Raw genomic sequence first — 21717 nt, 5'->3', positions numbered from 1 at the left:
AGCTTATGTTGTCAAGGACGTGGAAAAAGGGGAACACATATTTATTGAAGGTAGGAATGCAAACTTGTACAGCCACCATGAAAATCAGTGTGGCAGTTCCTCAGGAAGCTGGGAATGGCTCTAGCTCAAGATCACTACTACTCCTGGGTGTGTACCCAGAGGACTCTACATCCTACTCAGATATATTGCTCATCTATGTTCATTGCTGCTCTGCTCCTAGTTGCCAGAAATTGGGAACAGTGTAGATGTCCATTAACCAATGACTGGATAATGAAAATGTGGTACATTTACACAATGGAATATTGTTGAGATGTTAAAAATGAAATTATGACATTTTCAGGAAAAGTAACAACTAGAAAATAAATCACCCTAGGTAAGATAACCTAGACTCCAATGGACAAATATTGTATGTTATCTCTTATAGGTGGGTATTAGTTTTTAAGCATTTGATACTACAGTCCATATAGCCACAGAGGCTAGAGCAAGGGTCTAAGGGGGAGGAAAGTATCTCCGCATGGAAATATGGGGAGGGACAACTAACACTAAGGGCCACCTGAGGGTCATATGGAAACCTACTACTGTAGAAGTTTCCTAAGATACAAGCACATGGGCAAGAAATATAAATGGAGTCAACAAAGAACGAGGAGACAAGGTCTCAACTAGCCGTCTTTTGCCATGGAGTGAACCCTCCGGTGCCAGGAATGGGTTACATTTAGTTGAGTCATTGGCCAAAGCATCTCCATGGAAACCCTCAAACATTGCTAAGGCCATTGCTAAGGTTATTGGTCATTCTCCATAAACTGATGGTAAGGCCTATTACGGAAGACAGCATTTACATATCTCACTGAACATGGAGAAATCAAGGTCCTGGAGGGTACCCTGCATGCTATCAGATGAGAAAAGGGAACCATTGACCCTGCCACAAACCCTGTGATCTACAAAGGTGAACTGCTTGAGGGATATGCTGGGGTAACAGTGGCACAAACATCATGGGGGTGACCCACCACACTGACTGGATTTAAGACCTATGTCACAAGATGGAACCCACGTCTGACACCGCATTGGTGGCCCAAACCCAAGACTGGATAGATCACAGGTCTAAGGAAAAACCAATTAATAGTGTTCTGCTAAAGGAACATAACAACGACTCTTAATGAGATTATGCTAGACCCATAGATCTTACTCAGCCATCGGAGAAGCTCCTTCTTGCAGTAGATGGAGACTAACACAGAGACCTGCAACTGGACAATATGGAGAAACAAGAGATTTTGGAATACTCAGACCTAAATGGGATGTCTTTATCAAACTCTCCCTTCAGGGCCTAGGGAGCTATGTAGAAGAGAAGACAGAAAGACTGTTAAGAGCCAAAGGGGATGGATGACTCCAAACACAAAAACAACTCCAAATGACTCCTCCACACACAACAGGACTGATGCACGTATGAATTCACAGAGACTGCGGCAGCATGGACACAGCATTGTAACGGGGTCATGTGACAAAGAATGACTATGACTGAGCAGCCTCAGTGGGAGGGTGATACGGAAAAGCGTCTCCGAGGAAGTGCCACTGCTCGGATCTGCATGAGAAGGAATGCAGGAAGAACATTTTGGGGAGGAGAAGAGCTAGTATACTTTATCAGACTGGGAACACTAGCAGCAGGCGAGGGGCGTGCTCCTGAGGGAATGACACAAGATGCCATGTAAGCCTTCAGCACTGGGTGAGCTCTCTTTGTTTTCTGAGTATAGATTTGACCTCTGCCATCTCCTAGGAGAACTCACGATCCTGGAGAGCTGGGGAAGTACTTCTTACAGGGATAAGGATAAATCATTTGAGTCGGACGCCTTAGACCACAGTCATTCTGACACCCACGGATAAATCGTGGAATGTGAAATAGTCTCAGGCAAAAATAAAGGTGGGGCCTAACACCAGCTCACCTTTCTTTGCTTCATCTTCCTGTGCTTCTGGGTCTGCCTGTTCACCGTTCTCTTGACTGTGGCTGCCAGCGGCCATCTGATTATTCTCTGGCCCCGAGGGGCGTTGGCTAGTCCCTTCTTCAGTGCCAGCAGCAGCACTGGCTGTCTCCCCCTCTCCTTTCTCCTCAATCTCATCATCTTCTGAAGGGGCCAAGAAGTGAAGCTTCAGGCCGGTGAGGTTGGAGAGCAGCAGGAAGAGCGCCTCAGAGCGGAACAGACCCATGCACTCCTTCAGCACGTCAGGGAGGTTATTTTCTTCCGCTTTCTCATAAAACCTGGAAAGCAGCGATGGCCAGCCCCTCAGCCCCACACGTCAGGTTGCCCTCGCAATTAAAGCGGGCCATTAGCTTTGAGTCCTTCTCCCTAAATGATGGCACAACTTAATGATACCAGTGAGTGTCTGCTAGGACCTGCTACAGCACGGCCTGGGGAACTAAACGTTAAGGCAAGTGTGCTACTGGGGATGAGCAACACGGATGAGAGGGAGATGCTAAATCCAGATGGAATCGCCTGTGATGGTGACCTCTACCTTTTGTTTGGGGGCCCATGGCTTTTCCATTCCACATCTCCTTTCTCCAAGGCTTCACAGACCTTTGCAAACTTCTCAGGCTGGAAAAGAAGCAAATAAAAGAAGTGAGCAAACCCTCCTACAGTCCCTCCCTATTCCAGCAGGAGAGGCAGCTCTGTAGGACATCAGCTGGCTGACTCCTAAGAGGGCCATTTGAATACTTCCTCTTTCACACAAGATCTCGGTGGCACCTGTACCTAAAAAGAGCCAAGTATTGTTAGTCTGTTTATTATTAAAGATTTTTATTTGCATATATATACGTGTGATGTATATGAATATGTACACATGAATACATGCACCCATGCATGCGTGGGTATAAGCCAGAGAAGTATTTCTTCCACTGGTCCCTCACTGAACCTGCAGCTTGTGGTTCCTTCACCTTCTCCTCACTAGATTGGTAGCCAGCAATTCCACCCTCTTGTCTCCAGTCCCAGAAGATAAGCTTGGTCTACAGAGTGAGTTCCAGGACAGCCAGGGTTACACAGAGAAACCCTGTCTCAAAAACAACAAACAAAACAAAACAAAAAAAATTATTATATGCATATGGGTATTTTGCCTGAATGTTTATGTATCTGTGCATTGCCTGTGGGTCCCCTGGAGATGGAGTTACACACAGTGGTTTAGTTACTATTATTTCTGTAACAAGATAATGCCCCTCGAATTCTGTACCATTCAATGTCAGCTGTGAAATTCTGACAGAGTCTGTTTATAGAACCCCTCCTCCTTTTTGATGGAGGAAGAGCCCTTGGGAATGTATGTCCACGTATCCACCATGGTCATGAAGTGCTCTCTCAGTATGTGTTATTTCACTCCGCTCTCACAACAGCAAGGCAAGGCAAGGTGGCTCTCATCCCATTGTAACCAGGAACACAACAGACACCTAGTGAGACCGGCTGCTCAGGTCAGGGACACCTGAGCCAGGACATGACTTCTGACTTCAGCTCTCTTCCTCCTCAAGTTGCCTTGTGATGGTCAAACATTCAGTATTAGATCAACTATCTATTAAAATCTATGAGCAATCTATTTATTAAAAATAACAAGTACCACACTAACCAAATGAAAAGAAAAATACCCAAACTAGATACCAAGTCCCTATTAGGGAAGAAATGTGTATGTGCGTGGGTGTACACTGAGCAATACAGTCCTGGACAGGAGAGAGGGTGCAGTGATTACAGTGCTGTTTACAGAGAACCCCCATCTGGAACTGACTCAGTGGCAGGGGATCTGATGCCTTCTTCTGGCATTTAAGCACCCACTTGCATGTGTGCATACATTCATGTTTTTATTTAAAAACAAAAGATAAACCTTAAAAGAAAGAGTTCATAGAATTCTGGGGATATCATGCATATACCCGACAGCAATGCCTACTATTATGATTTGGGTATTTCATTTGAAGAGAATACATAAACATCTGAACTAAGAAGGAAAATAAATCTTGGTGCAGTCAATTTTACCAAGATGAAATGTCAGACAACACATAGAAACTAGGGTATGGTGGCCTACCTTAAGAAACTCCTTCAGAAGAATTTCAGACCTTTCTTCAAATTCTTCTTGAATTTGCATTTGATAATCCATTTCCAGGTAAGCAGGGTTGATCCACTCATATAAAATTTCATGCTTACAAGAGAAGCAGCAGATAGAGGAGATGCGTTAGTCTCTACAGCTTCTGTCCTTACACCAGTCCACAGCTCTCACTTTTCATGCTTCTCCTATCAAGCAAAGAGTACTGGAAAACATTGTCAAAATCTATGTACGAAAAGTGGATGTTCCAAGTCGAGTTCCAGCACTGGCAAAACCCAATTTTAAGATCAGAAAAACATGCTGGGTACATAGTTCATTGGAAGAGTTCTTGGTTAACATATGTAAGGCCCCTGGTTTGATGTCTAACGCTGCAAAATACATGTCAGCTCTCATGGTCCTCCCAAGTAAAGACAGAAAAACAACTGATATGCTACAGTATGTACGCAAGGTAAGAACTCCCATAATTTATGCTTACATCTTGTGGGATGTGAGGGTTTCGAGGGATTGGGGGCTCAAAGTAGGTAGGAGGCCTGGTTAATGAAGGACCATAAAACCAGCCACTTATAGACAAACGTGATGTTTCTTCAGACAGGACTTCAGACACCTGCAAGAGCAAGACCGTCGGCACATCAACACAAAGGATGACAGGTGAAGGCGCTGGTCAAGGCACATTAGCTTGAGCCCATCGGGCTGGGACAGCGAGTCCAAGGGGAAGGAGACACAGTTAGATACGGGAGATCAGAGAGCCAGACCCCTGATCCCTAGTACACTGTAGGTTTCTCTTACAGTCTTTACCTGGTGAAAGGATACTGGTGACACTTCAAAGAAAACCAGCTTGTTCCAGGAAGGGATAAGAGACTTGACAATCTGCTTTGGCTGCAAGTGTTCTGCATTGGGAGAGAAGACATCCATGAATAGGTCCAGCATCATTAACACTTTCAGGCTGCCTCATCTGGTTCTCGGCAGTCTCAAACAGTCAGTCCCTCCTACCTGTCACTCAAACTTGCTCGTTCAGCTAGGTGATACTCGATTCTACCACACTGTCTACCTATTGCTGATGAGAGCCAGATTAGGTTCTTATTTTCCTGGAGTCAACCTGTGGAGAGTACCCCCTCAAAAGACCTGATTTCTTGTCAGAGTGCTGTTAGCAGACTCATACGCACATGTGCTTTTTAACCCTTCCGTGGTCAGTACACAGAAGCAAGGCCCACTTCTCATCCGGATCAGCTTTGTCTCTGGAGAACTAACTTGAAATGTAACTTCAAGAGGTGGTTGTCAGGCTCGCATTAATTCCACCTGTGGTAGTCACTGTGCTAATTCACGGTTTCGCTCTCATTTGACACATCATATGTCCGAGTGGTTGTCCTGAGGCAAATGTTTGGAATTAGGAGTAGCTACCTGGAGGTGGTCAGCGTCCATCTTACCATCAGTGTCATAAAGGTCCAGGGTGCCCCCCAAGTCCCTGTCCCAAGAAGGAACCAGGTACAGAATGAAGGCGATCCGGCGCCCTTCCAGTTCATCATCATGGCAGAGCAGAGCATCTGCAAGCACAAGCACACAGAGCATCATTTAGATCTCTGCACACACAGCAGCTGCTATCTGCTTCTGCACTCACTCAGCCCTGACACACATCTGTAAGGCCGACTCCAGCTTTAACTGGCTTGCAGTTTTAAAATGACACTTCTCCTTTGTAAAGGAAGCAACAGAGCTCAGACAGTATAGGAAGCTTTAAGTACAATGAATCCAGACAGATCTACAATACAGTTACAAATACTATTTTCCCACATACTTTTGTAGTATTTTCCCCTCAAGAATATGTATTTACTTGAAGAAATGTTAATGCTATAGTGGTGGGTTGTGGGCTGGGTTTTTCAAAATTACAAAGTGAGTCTTTCCATATCAATATACACCCCTGACATCACTTCTATTTGCTGCAGTTATTATACTATATAGAGGCACTATGTACCTTCTCTTTAATTGCATTTCTATTTGTTATTAAATTGTTTGTATTTCTTGGCTATTCCAAAGAATGCCTTAATGAATCTTAGTGTCCCTGGGTATACACGTTCCTTTGTTGTTGTTTTTTTTTTTTTTTTTTTTTTTTTTTTGGTTTTTCGAGACAGGGTTTCTCTGTGTAGCCCTGGCTGTCCTGGAACTCACTTTGTAGACCAGNCACTTTGTAGACCAGGCTGGCCTCGAACTCAGAAATCCGCCTGCCTCTGCCTCCCGAGTGCTGGGATTAAAGGCGTGCGCCACCACGCCCGGCTCCTGTTGTTGTTTTTTTAATTTAAACACTTATTTATTTTGATATTAGTGGCAGAAGAGGGACATGTGGATTAGAGGACAACGTAGAAAGCTGGTCCTCCCCTTCCACCATGTAGGTCTCAGGAATGTAACCCAGATTGTCAGATTTAGTGGCAAGTGCCTTTAACCCACAGAACCAAGCCACCTCATGGCAACTTAACCTGCAGTAATTTAGCAATAGTAAAATTACTGTGTGAAAAGAACTGAACCAAAGTTTGGTGAAAAGCATGACAGTTACATAATCTGGAAGCAGCATGTCCAAGGTTCTTGGTTTGTCTACCATAATTCTTAAAGGCCTGGCAGCAAAGCCTTACAATTCTAGCTACTGCAGAGGTTGAGCAAGAGAATCAAGTTTAAGGCCAATCTGGGCTACAGGGTGGGCTCAAAGGCAACCTAGGTGACTTAGATGCCAATCAAAAAAAAAAAAAAAAAGGAGAGAGAGAGAGAGAGAGAGAAGAGAAGAGAAGGACTGAGGATACAGCTCAGAGTAGCATCTGCCTAGCAAGTTGAGACTCTGGGTTTAATCCTAACAGCAAAACAAACAGCAAAAGCACCTGGCACAAAGTGTGTACGGATAGGAGGAAAGCGTGGCAATCTGAGATTGGCCTCCCTGTAAGTCCTCCAAGGTCACAAGGTCCCATCACTAAGAAGATGACACATAGTCAGTTTGAATCATCCAGCAGGATTCAGAAAAGCTCAGCATTAGCTAGGACACTCCTTCCAAATGCACTTCTCAAGGAGAATCACTCAATTATAAGGAAACACCAGGTAAACCTAGGCTGAAGGAGTTGTTAACAGATAACTGTCTATAAGTCTTTAGATGCATCAAGGTCCAGGAAGTCTAGGAGCCCAGGAGGTTATTCTAGAGTGCAGGAGGCTCAGCAGACAGGACGAGTGGATGCAGTCCTTTTGCCTCAAGGATCGAATAGTAACAAGTGAACGAGGCCCATGAATTAGATGGGAACAACACGGACCTGTCAAGTTTCCGACTCTGAAACTCTCACGGAGGAAGACTGACTGCAGTGTTCAGGCCTATGGAATCTCAGGACTGCAACTGTCTTTCAAGTAAAATACCACAATTATTTGTGGTATGCTTGGCCCTTCTATTTAAGCTGGATGTGGTGTCATTCAAGAGGCAGATGGTCTCTGTTAGACTGAAGCCAGCCTGAATTACAAAAGTCAGTCCCTGTCTCAAAGGAAACAAAACGATAAAGAAGAACAAGTACTGAAGATAACACCGTGGCTTTTCACATGCATTACTAAGTTTACCTCCAAAACGCTTTACCAATTTAGACTTCCCAAAGGCCATACAGGATAGCAAACCCGCGTCAAAATTCAGTAAAACTAAGTAACCTTTCCTTCCATGTAAAAAGGCGTACATGTTCCAGTGCACATTTCTGAGCTCTGAAGGGGAACTGGAAGGCGAAAGAAAGCTCTGAGGAGGGAAGGCAGGTGACAGGACTATTACTATTTATGTGTTCATGTCCTATATCCACTCGCTAAATTCAAAATAAGAGAAGGAAAACCAGCGTTAAAGGAGATGGGAACTTTGAGAAGCCTTAGAAGAGAATTTATAACATCCCCTTTTGGGTTTTACAATACTGTGTGCAGGCTGGTATGAGAACTTTTCTGTAAATACGTTCAATAACTGTCACACACCCACAGAAAACCATTACCTTACCCTGTGTGGTGTGATGGTTATTTCTGTATGTGAGCTGAGTTCTTACAAGGAAGACCCCAAAGCTACCTGGTACCCTGATGCTACCTTCCCGTCATGGTGAAGTTAAAGCCTCAAAATCCTTAGACAGCTGGGCTTTTGCCTCCTTACCAGTGAACTCGTATTTAGCACAGGACATGTCAATGGTTGGTTCTAGATCAATGCCAGAAACCTTAGAAAGCCAGGCCCGAAAATCTTCAAACATAAGTTTCCTAGAAGGGTGAACAAAAGACAGCTCGTGAGGCCGCAGCTCTGCAGCAGTGCTATTCCTATATATCTTCTCTTAAGGTCACATTTAATTCAAGAGCCTAGTTCTCAGATTTCACTCACGAGACCCTGAGAGGTGCTCTATCTCTCTTTAAACTTGCGCAACATCAAGTTCCCAGAGAAACAGTGGAACTCTCCAGCCACCTTATTGTACTTGCTCCGAGTCTCCTCATGTATTTCATTCTCTAGCAGTTTGCCTTCATTTGAGATGTCCTCCACACCAGCACTTTGGACTCAGTTGTAAGTCCTTACATCACTTTGTCATTACAAATCACCCATTGTCAGAGAGCCTTTTCAGTAGCAAATGGGAAAACTCAATTGCTATTTTTACACATTCTGCTGCCCACATCAAATCTGTGGGCTTTCTGCTGGTACCTACCTATTTTTGGAAGTAGTTCAATTCTTACACACTATCTACGTACAGGATTAATGGCTCAGACTCACAGGACTAGTTCCATCTTCAGACTCAATCAGAAGTTCAGCTCATGAGGCCTGTTGGCTGGGTATAAACAGGAGGCCCCTACAACACCCTCCTCAAGTTGGATCCTCTGTTAGGTAATGTTTCCTTACTGTAGTTCTAGTTTATTATCAAAAGAAACAACTCAGGGGTTGAAGAGAAGGCTCAGAGGTTAACAGCACTCCCTGCTCTTGCAGAAAACCTGGGCTTAGTAGTCATGAGTGATTGAACAAACCACTAGCCACGGGTGATGGATCCAGCCTATCGTAAGCCCTTCTTCTCTTTGAAACAAGATCTTATGCTCTATAGTTCAGTCTTGGTCTACAATGTACCACGAAGCTCAGGCTAGACCCAAACTTGTGGCATCCTCCTACCTCATCCGAACATCCTCCTTGTTTTTACTGGAGGTAGAACAGTTAGGGCCGAGAGCTGTAACCCTCTTAGTTATCTTCTTGGCAACTGTTTCTCCTTCCCCAGACTTGTCCGTTACCTTTAGCTCTGGTATTTTAGAAAGGGTTTTTTCCTAACAAAAGATTCTCCCTTTGCCTTTATTAATCTCAACATTTTAAGTTTTAGGAGCCTGGTGCCAGGAATGGGGACTAAGATCAAATATGCATTTCCTGTTATAAATCTCTGTATCATAAGCACTAATACTAATGCAGTGATGTGCCCTTGAAATTAGGACTTTTTTTTCCTTTTTTTTTCAAGACAGGATTTCTCTGTGCAGTCCCAGCTGTCCTGGAACTCACTCTGTAGACCAGGCTGGTCTCAAACTCAGAAATCCACCTGCCTCTGCCTCCCGAGTGCTGGGATTAAAGGCGTGCGCCACCACTGCCTGGCTTTTTTTTTTTTAAGTAATTCTAGTTTGGGTCAAATCTACATGTACACCTTTCCTGGCTTTTAACTGTATCCTAACTGAAAACAGCTTTCTCTTCACTTTTGGGACATAACTGTCAATAAACCCATTTCTGCATTTTATGTATTTGATGCTACTTTGCTTTCACAAAGGCAAGAAGCTGGATCCAGAGTTGAGCAGTTAGTGCTACGGACTCCAGCACTTGGTGAACAGCTGCAGGAGATCATAAAATCACCTTTCTAAAATTTAAATTTTGTGTGTGTGTGTGTGTGTGTGTGTGTGTGTGTACATGTACCATGGAAGACATGTAGAGGTAAGAGGACAAGATGTAGAAATTAGTTCTCTTCTTCCACCATGTGTGTACTGGGAATTGAACTCAGGTCATCAGGCTTGGTGGCAAACACCTTTACCAGCTGAGCCAACACACTCGGCCCACAAAATGACTTTAAGTTGTAGTAACAATAAGTACTAAATTAATCACACAACAGTCAACAAAACCCACAGATGTTCTGATGCTAGCAGGGTGTAAGTAGAAAAAGATAATGAACATTTATTTCTATTATAAGCTAAGCTAGGCTTCTGGTCTTTGTGTAGAAGCCTCTTTAATACAATTTATAACTAGTTCCGTTAGTCAACTTTGAAACAATGTTAAGTTTGATAATTAAAACCCTTTAGTTGGACATGTAGTACAAAACTCTGATCCCAGTGTGGAGGAAGGTAAGGCAGGAGGATTGCCGTAAGTGCCAGGCCCCCCAGGGCGACACAGGAAAATTCCATCTGAAAACAATAATAACAAAAACAAATACAGCAACAAACAAGAAACAAAAACTCTGAATCTAAGTATTTAAAAGATTTACATGTGATCAAATTATATTAGGTACAGATATGGTATTTTTGGCTCATTCAAAAATGCACGGAACAGAAATTCCTATAAAATGCAATTGTGCTGTCAATTACTACATAGTAAGTCTCCTGGGGAAAAGTGTCCACTACCATTTTCTTATAATGTTTACATTCTATAAGATATTGTGCTTGGCTGGGAAAACCCCAGAAGTGTTCAGCAAAGTCTAAAGGCACAGGGGCCACGTAGGCAGAATGGGCCAACACAGCCAGCTGCTACCCTGGTCTTCAGACAATGGTAGGGGGAAGGCTGGGGATAAACACTTCTGAAAAGCCAACTAGTATCATCAACTTCCAAAAGGGATGCTACAGAGCGCCCTTTCCACACTCTGTGAATGCATCACAGGGACAGGCTTCTGTCTTCTTGAATTCTTGGCATCTTTAATGTGATTCATGAGGATGCCCCGAGCATACATGGCAAATAAAAGGAGCGACTTTCTGTAATGGTCAGGGACGTTCCGCACTCATGTCACTTAGCTGTGACTCTGCCGGGATGCAATGATGCTCAGCCAGAGACGACAGGTGTTTGGCACCAATAAGATGAAATATGTTAAAGTGAAATTGTTTCTCTTTAGGGGGAAAGTCTAAATTAGTATGAAATATGATTTACAGCTAACACATAAGCAATACTTCTAGATAGAAAGAAATAACCTGGGGGCTGGCGAGATGGCTCAGCGGTTGAGAGCACTGACTGCTCTTCCAAAGGACTTGAGTTCAGTTCCCGCAACCACATGGTGATTCACTACCATCTGTAATGAGACCTGACACCCTCTTCTAGTGTGTCTGAAGACAGCAACAGTGTATTTATCTATAATAATAAATAAATCTTTGGGCCGGAGTGAGCAGGGACTGGAGTGAGCAGAAGTCCTAAAATTCAATTCCCAACAACCACATGAAGGCTCACAACCATCTGTACAGCTACAGTGTACTCATATATACATAAAGTCAACACATAAAAAACATTTGCTCAGAAAAGTATCAAGCAGACATGTGCAAAAGAATATTGCAGCCGGGCGTGGTGGCACATGCCTTTAATCCCAGCACTTGGGAGGCAGAGGCAGGCGGATTTCTGAGTTTGAGGCCAGCCTGGTCTACAGAGTGAGTTCCAGGACAGCCAGGGATATACAGAGAAACCCTGTCTCGAAAAACAAAAAAACAAAAACCAAATATTTAAAAAAAAAATCTTTACAAAAAATAAGAAAGAAAGAAAAAGAAATAACCTGCACAGGCTGCTATCATATATGGGAGCGTCCCAGAGAAAAAAGAAGAAAAAAAATAACTTCCCAGCTGTCTGTTATAAAGCCCATGCTCATCACAGGAAAAAAAAAAAAAGCCCAAAGAAGTAAAAAGAAACTTTCTTTTAGTTGGTAGACATGTACAGAAGTTTATGTGTGTGGCAGTTCTTTTCTATTGAAAACTGTATTTCAGTGCGTCTGAGATGTCTTTGGTGGTAGTAACTGTTATGCATCTCTAAGGGGTGAAGAGGTTGCTAACTACAAGAGAATAAAATAGCAACTATCCTGGATACTAGATCTTAGAGATTAAAAAAAAATCAGTGTATTCACAAAGTAGAGTGTGACTATATTATGTTTATTAAAATACACACATATATTAATGGTGTCATTTCTTGTATGGAAATTTCTTTGAGCACGTCTTTCTTTTGTCGTGACCTCAGGACTACTCTATAAAATGTGCATACTTGTGCAAATAGAGACAGGAGGCTCTGATTAAGAGAACCAGCTGCTCTTGCAGAGTTCAGTTCCCAGAACCCACATGGCAGCTCACAACCATCTGGAACCCCAGTTCCAGGGGTTCCTTTATCATCTTCTGATGTCCATGGGCACTGGATACACATGGTGCATATGCATTCAAGCAGGCAAACCACTCATGAGCATAATAATTTTTAAAATACCTACTTTTAAGGGTTTCGATACACGATCTTCTAAAGTACTGTGGCAGTACGAAAATGGATCTACCTGTCAACACTGGAGTGTAACTTTTAGTACTTCCTAGCTTCATGAGCAGAAAATGCTATCGCCATTGTTACTTTGCTTCATCCATAACTAAGAAAGCCAAACATTTTATTATTAAGAATTTGGAGTCAGACATGGTGACTCATGTTTGTAATCAGCACTTGGTAACCTGAGGTAGGAGGACTTCTGTCACTTTAAGGCCAGCTTGAGCTACATACATAGACAGTGCTAGACCAGCCTGAGACCCTGTCTGAAATGAAGGGAAAAAGAAAGGAAAGAAGGGTGTGAGGATGGGAAGGAGGGAGAGAGAGAGGGTGATCAAGTGATCCAAGGCTTAAACTTGTATCTTAGCTCTCTCAAGTTCTGTTGGGTTATCTTAAAGAAGTTATCTAGTTTCTTAGGGTTTGTTACGTCCTTTACCAAACACAAAAACGTCAACATAGACTTTATGACCTAATATTTAAAACTCAGTGCTGTGCCTAACACACATTTGGCACCTAACGAGTGTAATTATTTGCTTACCTTAAAGCTGAGATATGGGGCTCTTTTCGGTTCTTCAAATCATCAGACTTGATCATAAAGGGGGAAAAAAAAGATTTCCTTGTTAAATATGCAAAGAGGACTCCAATAGTAGAACTCTGTGGCTAGGAGCCTAGGCTCTGGAGAGAACTACCTGGTCTGATATGTGACCACTCCATTTTGCAGCTCTGACATGGGCACGTGACTGTACATTACTCAATCAACAAATAGCTAAGTGGTTATTACAGAACAATTTAGGTTTGTTGAAGGAGACATAGAATAGACATAAAAAAGTGATTTATTAGCATGAAGGTGACATATGCACAGGACAACTGCAGACAGAGAGGAATGGGCTGTGTTGAGAGTGGGAAGGGTCTACAATGATAAGCAGGGTACCCAGGCTGGACCTCAATGAGGAAGAGGCAAATCGCTGCAAACAAAACAAAACAAAAAAACCCCAAGTGGCTGGGGAAATCAAATGGGAAGCAGAGGGAGATGAGGCTCAAAGGCCTAATGCAAAGCACTGTGGTGGCCTGGAGCCATGCTATGTACTTTGGCTGTCACCCGAGTCACTAGTTTTCAGGCAAAGAAGGAACATGAGGTAAAATCTTTTTTTTTTTTTTTAAATTTCTTTACTATGTATACAGTGTTCTGCCTACACACCAGATGAGGGCACCAGACCTCATGATAGATGGCTATGAGCCATCATATAGTTGCTAGGACTTGAACTCAAGACTTCTGGAAGAGCAGCCATTGAGTGTTAACTCTGAGCCATCTCTCCAGCCCCCATGAGAAAAAATCTTGAAAGGAAATCCTCATTGTATAGAATCAAATATTTTAACCTCTTGAAAGTATATAATTCCATGGGTTTCACACATTCATGATGCGGGCAACCATGTTGCATAAGCCTAGAATTTAACACTACAAAATGAAATCCTGTGTCTATTAGGCAGTCAACCTCCATTGTTTTCTACTACTAACTTGTAACAAGCACCACCCTAGTTTTTGTTTCTATGGCCAATCTGCCTATTGTGGACATTTAAAAGAAATTACATAACAATTAACATTTTGAGTCTGGCTTATTTTAACTTATTTATATTCATTATTATTAGTATGTGTATATGTGCATTAGTATGTGTAATACTAATGTGCCATGGCTGTGCCATGGTCACAGACATCAGGGTTCAGCACTTTGTTGAGGGAAGGTCTCTCTTATTTCTACTGTACTGGACTCCAGGCTAGCTGGCCCACAGGCTTCATGCTTCCACCTCCTACCTCACCAGAGGAGGCTGAGATTACAGATGCTTGACACACATCTAGCCTTTTTCTGTGGGCTCTGAATTCAGGTCTGAACTCAGTGGCAAGTGCTTCTACCTGCTGAACTATTTCACTGGTCCCAGAGTCTGGCTTCTGTCATTTACCAAAATGTTTCTAAGGTTCACTCATGTTGCAGCTCTGACTTACTCTCCACTAGCCTGGAATACTGCATTTCGTTTAGCATTACTCGTGGATAGACATCTAGTTGCTTCTACTTTACAACTACTATAAATGAATGGTACTTCTATGAACATTTGTGAGCAGGTTTTGATGTGAACATTAATTTTCCAATTCTCTTGAATCCAGTTACAGAAAGGAACTAATGGTGACAGTTATGTAGGTGGGTGAAGATAGGAGACTGCCTAATACTCCAATATATAACTATGGTGAGAGAGACAGCTTGGACAGGGTGAACTCTGTTGACAGTGGAAGTGTAGGAAGTGTTTTGGGAGGCAGGGAAGGATGCATCCATGGTGGACGGGGCATGAAGAGTGAACTGGGAGTTAAGAATGGATTCATCTTGATCTGAGACCAAGGGGAAGAACAGAATGAGCTGAAGGAGATTAGTTTAGTGTTGGTCCTAACCCAGAGACATCCAGCAAGAGACAGCAAGCTATGAGGCTCCATGGAAACCTGTGTTCGATCTTAATTCAGAGATCCAATCCTTGAGCAGTTCTGGCATTAGGAAGGACTCTGTCATTAGGACGTTGGTTATATAAGCTGGTGAGATGGCTGAGTGTGTAAAGGTGCGTGTGTGAAACCCTGCTGACCAGTGTGTGCTCCCTGGAGCCGACATAAAGGTGAAAGGAAGAGCAAGGCCCAGTTCCACAGAGCCGTCCTTTGACTCACTGTCCCACTGCGCCTCTCCCAATAATATTAAAGTTTTTAAAAACTGGTGGTTATAAGAGGAAAACTCAGCAAAGGAAACTAAGAAAAAGTGATCTACAATAAAAAAGAAAAATTAAGAGAGTATGTGTAGTAGTTTGAATGCGATTGGCTGCCACAGGCTTGTCTATTTAAATGCTTGGTTCCCAATTGGTGGACTACTGGGAAGGAACAGGAGGTGTGGTATTGTTGGAGGAGGTGTGTCACTGGGGATGGGTTTTGATGTTAAAGCTCACAAGATTTCTAGTTATAGCTCTCTGCCTTGTGCTTGTGAGTGATTTGAATTGTCAGCTACTGCTCAGGAATCGTGCTTACCTGCCTGCTGCTGCTATACTTGCTACCTCGATGGCCATGGACTCTAACCCTCTGGGACTGTAAGTGCTCACTAAATGCTTTCTTCTATAAGTTGCTATGGCCATAGTGTCTCTTCACAGTAACAGAAAAATCATTAAGTCAGTATGGTACCCCGATAGGAGAGGAGCAATGTGTCTCCAGGAGGGAGTGCAAATGCTTCTGAGAAATGGAGGACTGCCCGCCTTTGTAGCATAGTACGTACGTGTCAGTCTCATGAAAGGTCAAAGAATGCCTAGCGATGATGGGATTTACTTATGTGGAGGCTGGAGTGACTCAATAGGTATAGTTCCAGGGCAGTGATAAAGTCAAAAGCGTGATAGTGTGTGCTGACAGGAGGATGAGAAGGACTTGAAGCAGTCTGCAGTTTTAAGAACTGTGCTAGCTGGTGGGATGTCACAGGCCTGGACCCTCCCTACCCAGGAAGTACAGGCAGGAGGAGTGGCAGTTGAGGCTAGCCCTGGCTCTATCTAGACACCCAGTCTCTAAACAAACAATCAAACAAATCACACCAAGTCAAACTAACCTCAAAGCAAGCAAGCGAACAACAAACACCAGGATGGAAATAGAAGGGAAAGTTAGCTCCAGAGCTTCTAAATTTTCATTTGATTGAAAATCTTTTAATGAAAAGAAAAATCCAATAGGTTTCTGTTATTATTGTTACTTTAAAGGGACAACTCTGAACTGAAGGAAAAATGTATGTGGCTTCCTACTCGCCAAACAGGAATGGTAGTACTCTTCCTTCACAGGGCTCTGACGAGAACTTAATGACCGAGGGCTGTCATAATGTATGCATTTGGTAATGCTTAAAATAGATAGACTATTACATAAATCCTAATGACAGGTGCATTATGCCTTAGGGTTTTACTGCTGTGAACACCATGACCAAGGCAACTCTTATAAGGACAATTTAATTGGGGCTGGCTTACAGGTTCAGGGGTTCAATCCATTATCATCAAGGTAGGGACATGGCAGCATCCATGCAGGCATGGTACAGAAGAAGCTGAGAGTTTTACATCCATCTGAAGGCTGTTAGCAGAATACTGGCTTCCAGGCAGTGAGGATGAGGGTCTTAAAGCCCACACCCACAATGACAAGCCTACTCCAACATGGCCACTCCCTAGGCCAAGCATATACAAACCATCACATTCCACTCTCTGGCCCCTATAGGCTTGTTCAAACATATATGAGTCTATGCGGCCATGCTTAAACATAGCATAATGCAAAATACATTTAGTCCAACTTCCAAAGTCCCCATACTCTACAGCAGTCTCAACAATGTTAAAGGTCCAAAGTTCAAAGTCTCTTCTGAGATTCATTTAATCACTTAACTACAAACCCCAAAGCAAGATACACTCTGCATCTCCTTGTCAGTGCAGTCTTCAGATTTTCAACTCTTTTTTTTAATCTTTGTTGACTGCAACAAACTTCTTCCTCCTGGGTTGGTTCCACTCCCTGTTAGCAGCCTTCCTCAGCAGATAGCCCTGGAATCGAACATCTTGGGGTCTCCAAGGCAACTTCAACATTAACAGCTTCTGGTTTCAGTGTCTGGGATCCATACATGATCTTCTGGGCTCCCCAAAGGGCTGGCATCACTTCTCCAGCTCTGCCCTCTGTAGTACTCTTAAGCTCAGGTTGATGTTCTTGGTGATCATCCCATGGTACTGGCATCTCCAATACACTGGGGTCCTCCACTGCACCTAAGCTTCATCAATAGCCCCTCATGGGCTCTCTTCATGGCGCCGAGCCTCAACTCCTTCATAGAACCCCTTCAGTCCCGGGTCATCAACTGTAACTGAGTCTGTACCTTCACCAATGGCCTTCCATGGCCTCTCACAATGCTAAACCTCAGCCACTCTTCATGACCCCTTCATACCTTCAAAACCAGTACCACCTGGGTGACTCTTACACATTACCAAGTACAGTTGCAGTATGAGGTACAACCGTAGCTATCTCTGGAACACAGCTTCTTTGTGCTCTCAGAAAACATTTCTCAGAAGATTTCACCTCAGTGATGCTGGTCTCTTCTTAATCACCATTAATTTCTTAGCTCTAGCTAACCAGCATTAATTGTCTCAGTAGTCCCTTCTATTCTGGACTCTAAAGGTAGAGCCACGTGGCCAAAGCTGTCAAAATCTGCTGCTTGCTGGGGCTGAAACAGGGCCTCCTTGTTTTATTACATTATCACCAGCTTTCTGTTTTCCAACTCCTTCACTGTCTTAGCTTGGCTGTCCTGGAACTTGCTCTGTAGCCTGACCCTGAACTCAGCAGCAATCTGCATGCCTGTCTCCTAAACACTGGGATTAAAGGTGTGGTCCACCAAGCTTGAATTTAAGTTTTTCTTCACCTAAAACTTGCTCTGTTCTAGGCTGGCCTTGAACTCAGACATCTGCTGGCATTTGCCTCTTGGAATTAAAGGCTTGTACAACCAAGTCTGGACCTAAACTTAGGTGGGTGGGATCTTGTCACAAGGTCACTACTCCCTTAATTCAATTTAATATCTCTGAACACAGAATTCAACTCCATTTCACTTCCTAGTGCCCCATTAAAACTCAAACCATATATTTTATATTTTGCCTTTCTAAGCTTGCTATGCTTGTTCAAACTTCTCTTTGTGAGACTTAACCAGAGAACAAAGTCAATGATAGGTGTTTCTGAGACTTGTCAATGCAAGTAATCTGAGTCTCTTCACTTTAGCCTCAGGCAGACTTTTCAGACAAGGGCAAAAAGCAGCCACATTCTTCACCAAAATACTACCACAACAGTCTCTAGGCCATATATTGAAATTCTCCACTGAAATCTTTTGGGCCAGATCCCCATAATTCAAATCACTCTCAGCAACAAAGTCTTCCATATTCCTACTAGGATGGCTAATTAAGTCCCATTTAAAGCATTCCAGTGCATTCCAAATCCAAAGTCCCAAAATCCACATTCTTCCAAAAAAAAAAACAAAAAACAAAAAACAAAAAAACCAAACATGGTCAGTCCTATCACAGCAATACCCCAATCCCTGGTACCAACTTCTATCTTAATTAGGGTTTTACTGCTGTAAACACAACTTTTTTTTGTTGTTTTTTGTTTTTTTGTTTTTGTTTTTTCCAGATGGGGTTTCTCTGTGTAGCCCTGGCTGTCCTGGAACTCACTCTGTAGACCAGGCTGGCCTCCAACTCAGAAATCTGCCTGCCTCTGCCTCCCAAGTGCTGGGATTAAAGGCATGCACCACCACTGCCCTGCCAAGGCAACTCTTATAAGGACAATTTAATTGGGGCTGGCTTACAGGTTCAGGGGTTCAATCCATTATCATCAAGGTAGGGACATGGCTGCATCCAGGCAGACGTGGTATAGGAGGAGCTGAGAGTTTTACATCCATCTGAAGGCTGATAGTAGAATACTGGCTTCCAGGCAGTGAGGATGAGGGTCTTAAAGCCCACAGTGACTTGCCTACTCCAAAAAGGCCACACCTACTCCAACAGGGCCACTCGCTGAGCCGAGCATATATAAACTATAACACATTAGATGGTCAGAATATGTCAGAGACCCAATTATATGCTAAATTTATAGCACATGCAAAGAAGTATACAGGTAAAGAGATCCTTCCTAAAAGTGAGCAAGGTAAAAATGATTTTACAATAGGCAATAGTTTTTCTCATTTACCACCCATAGCCATTTTTTTGTTTGTTTTGGGTTTTGTTTTGTTTTGTTTTTTTGCTCATTCTGATTTCATATTAACAAAACACTTTCTTTTGTCAAACAGCATCAAATAAAAAACATCCTGAGGTTGAGAAGAGAGCTCAGTCATTACAATGCTTGCCTGACCACACAAGGATGTAGGTTCAATCCCCGGAACCCGCAGAGAAGAAGCTGGCTGGCATGTGCTTACAATCTCAGTGCTAAGTTCGTTGGTCAGCCTGCCTGGCCTTGATGATGCACTTCAGGCCAATGAGAAACTGATTCAAAGTAAAGGTGGATAGTGCCCGAGAAAAGGCACACATGTACATCCACATTGCTGAACACACACCCCTCAACTTAGTAATTACACATTGCTTAGGGTTGAAAAGTTGATAAAATTATAACAGCAGATAACCGTGGTTTTTCATTAATCTAATAAACTTGGATAAAAGTATGATTTTTCATTAGAATCTGTGTGTCTCATCATGTGAGTATTTAGGTTGGGTAATTCAATCATATGTACAAGGTCTACAAACTAGAGTGGGGTAGGATCTGAGCAGATGATCAGCTATAGCATAAAAGAGTAAGATGTTAATCGCTCTCTTATTCCAGATAAAAATCAAGGGGGAAATGCAAAGAAAGCAGAGATAATTCTTCATCTGCTTCATCATTTTATTTTACATGTATGGGTATATATTCATGTATATCCAGTCCCTGGGATTGGAGTTATAGATGGGTGGGGGCAACCATTTAAGTGCTGTGACTGGAATGCGGGTCCTCTGAAAGAGCAGCTAGGATGCTTATCTGCTCAGCCATCTCTGCAGCCCCTTTTTGAATTTTTCAACCCTGACAAGCCTAGAGAGCTTATGAGAGAGCGATGATCCATGTGTTAAAGATGGCTTCATACCAACGACTTGTACTTCTGTGCTAGACAGGGCTGCCTTCTAAGAGTAGGAAAAGACAACTTTGATTTCAAGATAATTCCTTTTGTTAACTTCTACTGCCCACCAAAAAAGAATGGAAAATTGGGGGTGAAGCAACAGTGGAGTATGTGCTTGGTGTACTCACAGTGTTGGGATCAAAACAGCTCTGCTACTGCCCAAAGGAAAAACAATTTTCCCTTCCTCCTAGATATATTGCAATACAGAATATTGTAACTACAATATGTCAAGTCACAAAAGCCAAGACATGAACTCAAGAGTTTGAGTGGCTGTTATATTGAAATAGAAGACTCTCCACCATGCCACCGCGCAAGGATATGTCACCCCGGTGTTCATGGTCCACTCACTTACCAGCTTAAAGCATTTCTTCTTCATCTCTGTCACTATCATCTTTATTACTGTAGATGTAAGAGGGCAGAACTTTGTCAAAAAATCTCCCTCATAACTGTCACAGCAATTAATATACAGTCAACCCTCAGTAAGGTCATGTTAAAGGAATGTTTGTCAATGCCAAGGTGAAGACTGAAACAGACCTAATCTAGAACCTTGAGTCTTAATAAATAAGTAAATAGATAAGTTGCATGGATGCATGTGTATCTGGTTGTGGGTGTGCACACTGGGTGATTTTAGGGATTCGTGAATTCCCCTGAAGTCGATGCTGGGAACTGACTGGGGCTTCTGGAAGAGCGATAAGTGTTCTTAACCTCTAAGCTATCTCTGCAGCCACGATTAGTGGATGATTTTATAGCTAAGGGATTTCTGGGGAGGAAGAGCCAATGAATGTAATGAGAATTAATTACCTGTTGGAACTTATATAAATCATTGTACTTTTCATGGAAGTCCAGGCTCAAAAGTTCTTTGTGAAGTCCTTCCAGGAAGTCTTGGCTTTGGATGAAGTTTGGGATCACACAGTGGAGGAAAGGGTCCACGTCCAAGGCAATAGCTTCTGTTGGAATGAAAATAGCACCTGGTCTTTCCTCTCTTCTGTATGTCTGACCACCAAGCAGCATAATAGAATACAAGAAGAGACCATCATGAAGTTCTGGTAGTCCAATAGTTAAAGTCTAAAATTCATGAAGAACTGTGCTCATTCAAAACTACTGTTCTCAGATACTATGCTTCCCTGTTAGGCTTTAATGAGTGGAAGGGACGACACCAATGGAAGCTCTTGGTTTTTATTTTAAGTTATTTAGTTTACCGAATCTTGCATCAAATGCATTTTAGATTCTTTTTCTTTTACAACTTATTCATTTATTTGTTTTATGTACATGAGTACACTGTGCCTCTCTACAGATAGACCAGAAGAGGGCATTGGATCCCATTACAGATGTTGTGAGCCATGTGGTTACTGGGAATTGAACTCAGGACCTCTGTAAGAACAGTCAGTGTTCTTAAACACTGAACCATCTCTCTAGTCCCACATTTTAGATTCTTTTTTTTTTTTTTTTTTGGTTTTTCGAGACAGGGTTTCTCTGTATAGCCCTGGCTGTCCTGGAACT

The 21717-nt window shown here is 42.8% G+C and overlaps 1 protein-coding gene across 2 annotated transcripts in view; it reads right to left on the bottom strand.

Moving 5' to 3' along the window:
- Ogfod1 (2-oxoglutarate and iron dependent oxygenase domain containing 1) overlaps window positions 1-21717 on the bottom strand; it is a 31510-nt gene that overhangs the window by 8398 nt on the left and 1395 nt on the right. The window contains exons 2-10 of one of the 2 annotated variants that reach the window (XM_021170840.2): window positions 21019-21164; window positions 13059-13105; window positions 8195-8295; window positions 5487-5603; window positions 4858-4949; window positions 4538-4666; window positions 4045-4158; window positions 2503-2582; window positions 1935-2248 (exon numbers count right to left, since the gene is read on the bottom strand). In XM_021170840.2, coding sequence (XP_021026499.1) covers window positions 1935-2248; window positions 2503-2582; window positions 4045-4158; window positions 4538-4666; window positions 4858-4949; window positions 5487-5603; window positions 8195-8295; window positions 13059-13105; window positions 21019-21164 — 1140 coding nt within the window. Of the gene's footprint in view, window positions 1-1934; window positions 2249-2502; window positions 2583-4044; window positions 4159-4537; window positions 4667-4857; window positions 4950-5486; window positions 5604-8194; window positions 8296-13058; window positions 13106-21018; window positions 21211-21717 lie in introns of both variants that reach the window. The other variant, XM_029480446.1, reaches the window with a different exon arrangement.

This window comes from Mus caroli, chromosome 8, assembly GCF_900094665.2.
Source record: "Mus caroli chromosome 8, CAROLI_EIJ_v1.1, whole genome shotgun sequence".
In the NCBI taxonomy this organism is placed as follows: Eukaryota; Metazoa; Chordata; class Mammalia; order Rodentia; family Muridae; genus Mus; species Mus caroli.
This window is presented reverse-complemented; position numbering and strand designations above follow the sequence as displayed.